The sequence below is a fragment of the Otolemur garnettii genome, unplaced genomic scaffold, assembly GCF_000181295.1.
Source record: "Otolemur garnettii isolate 467f Iridium unplaced genomic scaffold, OtoGar3 scaffold00041, whole genome shotgun sequence".
NCBI lineage: Eukaryota > Metazoa > Chordata > Mammalia > Primates > Galagidae > Otolemur > Otolemur garnettii.
This window is the reverse complement of record NW_003852436.1, coordinates 7,721,486-7,725,181: the sequence shown is the minus strand read 5'-3', so window position 1 is coordinate 7,725,181 and position 3,696 is coordinate 7,721,486. Positions and strand designations below refer to the sequence as shown.

Below are 3,696 nucleotides of genomic sequence, written 5' to 3'. Positions count from 1 at the left end.
AAGGCCACTCAGATGCCTAGTACCATGGGCAAGCACTCTGCCCAGGGGGACAGCTTGAGGCTCTGTAAAAAAAAAAAAAAAAAAAAAGAAGTGTTTATGAAACGATAGGGGCACACAGGTAAGCTATGGCACATGTCCTAATTTGTATTTGCACTGCGCCTGCCCCTCAATCAGCCTGACCCTCTTCCTCCTCGCCCTGGTGAGTGGTAGTCTTCAGCGAACCTGTTTTATATCACAGATGACATCTGACTGGACAGGAATGGGCAGCAGATCCCACAGCAGCCAACAGACTGACTGGCCAATGACCAGGATGGGCCAAGCCTAACAACTCCTTCCAAAACAAGGACGATGGTAAGGTACCAGGCCAACCAGATTCTCTTAGAAAGCTGAGGAGTAGGGAAGCGCACAGGGACATAGTACACACAGCAGAAGGTGAGGCCACCAGGACACTCAGAGCAGTGTCATGAGTAAGCCAAAGTGTGGAGGAAGCAGAGCTGCGGACAGACAAGCTGTCAGTGCCACAGTAGATGCAAAGCTGCTAAAGGGAAATCAAGGTGACAGACACATCATTCAAGACCGGGAACCAGCCGGGTCACAAAGCCTTCTACTCAGAACTAGACTGCCCTGTGCCCCAGAGACTTCCTGGTCTGGTCTCCGATTTTCTCCTTGTCTGCCAAGCTGAAACATTACTAGCTTCTGTGGAAAGAAGGGAACCCTTTTTTTTTGGTAGTTTTTGGATTTAAACTGGATTTAAACCCGCCACCTCCGGCATATGGGGCCAGCACCCTACTCCTTTTAGCCACAGGTGCTGCCCAAGGGAGCACTTTTACACTGTTGATGGGACTGCAAACTAATACAGCCTCTTTGGAGGAAAGTATGGAGAATCCAGGTGGCATCCGTAGCTTAGTGGATAGGGCACCGGCCACGTACACAGAGGGTGGCAGGTTCAAAACTGGCCCGGGCCAGCTAAAACAACAATGACAACTGCAACACAAAAATAGCAGAGCATTGTGGCAGGTGCCTGTAGTCTCAGCTACTTGGGAGGCTGAGGCAAGAGAGATGCTTGAGCCCAACAATCTGAGGTTGCTGTGAGCTGTGACAACCCAGCACTCTATTGAAGGTAACACAGTGAGACGCTGCCTCACAAAACACAACAACAGCAACAAAACAAACTATGGAGAATCCTCAAAGAACTCAAATTAAACCTTCCATTTGATTCCACAATCCCATCACTAGGCATAGCTCACAGCAACCTCCAACTCTCAGGCTTAAGCGAAAGCCCAGCCCTTTCTTGGTTGTAGTTCTCATTGTTTAGCAGGCCTGGGCTGGGTTTGAACCCACCAGCTCCGATGTATGTGTCCGGTACCCTAGCCACTGAACAATAAGCACCAAGCCTTTTTTTTTTTTTTTTTTGAGACAGAGTCTGAATAAACTGCTATGGCCATCACAGCTCAAGTAACCTCAAACTCTTTGGTCTCAAGCAATCCTCATGCCTCAGCCTCCTGAGTAACAAGGCACCCACCCACCACAATGCCTTGCTACCTCTAGAATCTTTAACTCTTTTTGGAAGATGCAGAAACTGGCTCATTCAACAGCCATACTAACCTCTGTCCCCTCGCCTTCCTCTACAACAAAGGCTGGACCACAAACAATTCTAGACTTGCCTGCAGCTAGGGAGAATGGAACCTATGGCCAATGAGCAGATGGCAGAAGCCTACTACACAGTTCTGGTAAGACCATGGATACAGATCTCTCCTTTCTTCTTCCTCCTCTCTTTTTCCTCCTAGATAGCAGGTCGGTGTAATGACTAGGCCATCTTGCAACTATTAGAGCTAAGCCAAGAAATTTTTAGAATCCTCAGTCTTGACAACCAGCCAGCTTCCCCTAATATTGCTTATGGGACAAAAGAAACCACCAGTCTGGGGCAGGCCTATCACCTGGTTCTTCTGTTACCTACAGCCAGTCATTACTGATGGTTCTTCAACACACAAGTGAGACAAATAATGCAAAAGAAAGCAGGACAAAATACACAGCAAACAGCCACAGAGGCTGACTCACAATGCATTACGTGCACATGTGCCCATACCCACCTTTCATGGTGGTCCAGCTTCTAAAAAACCCGAACAGAAAAAAGTATCCCCTATATAACACACGTATACGAGTAGCAGAAGGACAAGGAACAGAATCAATCTGACTGTGTTTATGAGAACAAAGTAAATCTACTCCCATAAATACTTTCAGCGGCTGGGCCAAGAAAAAGCCAAGGATGCCATTAGTGTTCTCCAAACCAGCCCTGTCTCTCTTCTTGGTGACAGTGATACTGATGACATTCTCGCAACAAGGATCCCTTCCTACTTACAAAGAGTCAAACAGAATGGAATGCCTTGCTATCTTCTCGGAGAAATTAAATAGGAAGAGATGCCATCAGCAGAGAACATCCAGACTGAGTTTATCACAAGAACTGGTTACACAGGAAAAAATTTAATAGGTGAAAATGAATGTATTAAGTAAACATGTTAATAGGAACAAACAGAACAAAATGACATTTTGTTCTTTCTAAATTAACAAGTGCTTCAAATATTACAGCCTTGGTTTTGCTTAAATAGTAAGTTTGCTTTTATTATACCATTGTGAATTGTTTTAAAGCTGTCATTTGGAAAGGATTTTAATAGATCTCTGGGGACTTTTATAATTGTAACAAAAAAATGTACAACTTAACCGTGTAGCAAAGTCATTTTTGTCTTTTTCCTGTTATTTTTCTTTTTTTTTAATGAAACAGAGTCTCGCTTTGTTGCCCTTGGTAGAGTGTCATGGCTCACAGTAACTTCAAACTCTTGGGCTCAAGAGATCCTCTTTCCTCAGTCTCCCACTACAGGTGCCCGCTACAATGCCCAGCTAATTTTACCTCAGGCTGGTCTCAAACTCCTGAGTTCAGGCAATCCACCTGCCTCAGCCTCCCAGAGTGCTAGGATTACAGGCATGAGCCACTACACCCAGCCTTCCTGTTATTTTGCTTTATGTGAAAAAACTTAAGCTCTAATACCCTACACCTTTACTCACGTATAACAGTAAAAACTCACCCACATTCTCTCCACATGGTGAACAACTAAAGATAAATTTGTACACCACTTTCGACATATTGGAAATAAGCAATCATGGGCTCGGCGCCTATAGCTCAACCGGCTAAGGCGCCAGCCACGTACACCTAAGGTGGTGGGTTCGAATCCCCAGCCCGGACCCGCCAAACAACAATGACGGCTGCAACCAAAAAATGGCCGGGCGTTGTGGCGGGCGCCTGTGGTCCCAGCTACTTGGGAGGCTGAGGCAGGAGACTCGCTTGAGCCCAGGTGTTGGAGGTTGCTGTGAGCTGTAATGCCACGGCACTCTGCCCAGGGGGACAGCTTGAGGCTCTGTCTCAAAAAAAAAAAAAAAAAAAAAAAAAAATAAGCAATCATGAAGGGATGACAGACAACAGAAATTCAACCATGAGAACGAAACGGCTGACAACCACTGCTGAGATTTTCTTTCCAGTTCTGGGGCCCCCAGAAGTATTTGAATACTGTCTCAAAGTGAGCCTCAGCTCTTCCTAAGCCTATATTCATCTTCTGAAGTTTCATCAACCCAATGTTAGGTCTTTCTTAAAACCAGCAGTAGCAAAGGAATGGAAGCCCCAAACTATGAAATAATACCACATCG

General features: G+C 45.6%; 1 protein-coding gene across 1 annotated transcript in view; it reads right to left on the bottom strand.

Annotated features, from left to right (window-relative positions):
• Positions 1-3,138, bottom strand: part of ARHGAP10 (Rho GTPase activating protein 10) — a 293,594-nt gene extending 290,456 nt beyond the window's left edge. The window contains exon 1 of the mRNA XM_023513448.1: positions 3,081-3,138. Coding sequence (XP_023369216.1) covers positions 3,081-3,138 — 58 coding nt within the window. The remainder of the gene's footprint in view (positions 1-3,080) is intronic.
• Between the last annotated feature and the right edge of the window lie 558 nt (positions 3,139-3,696).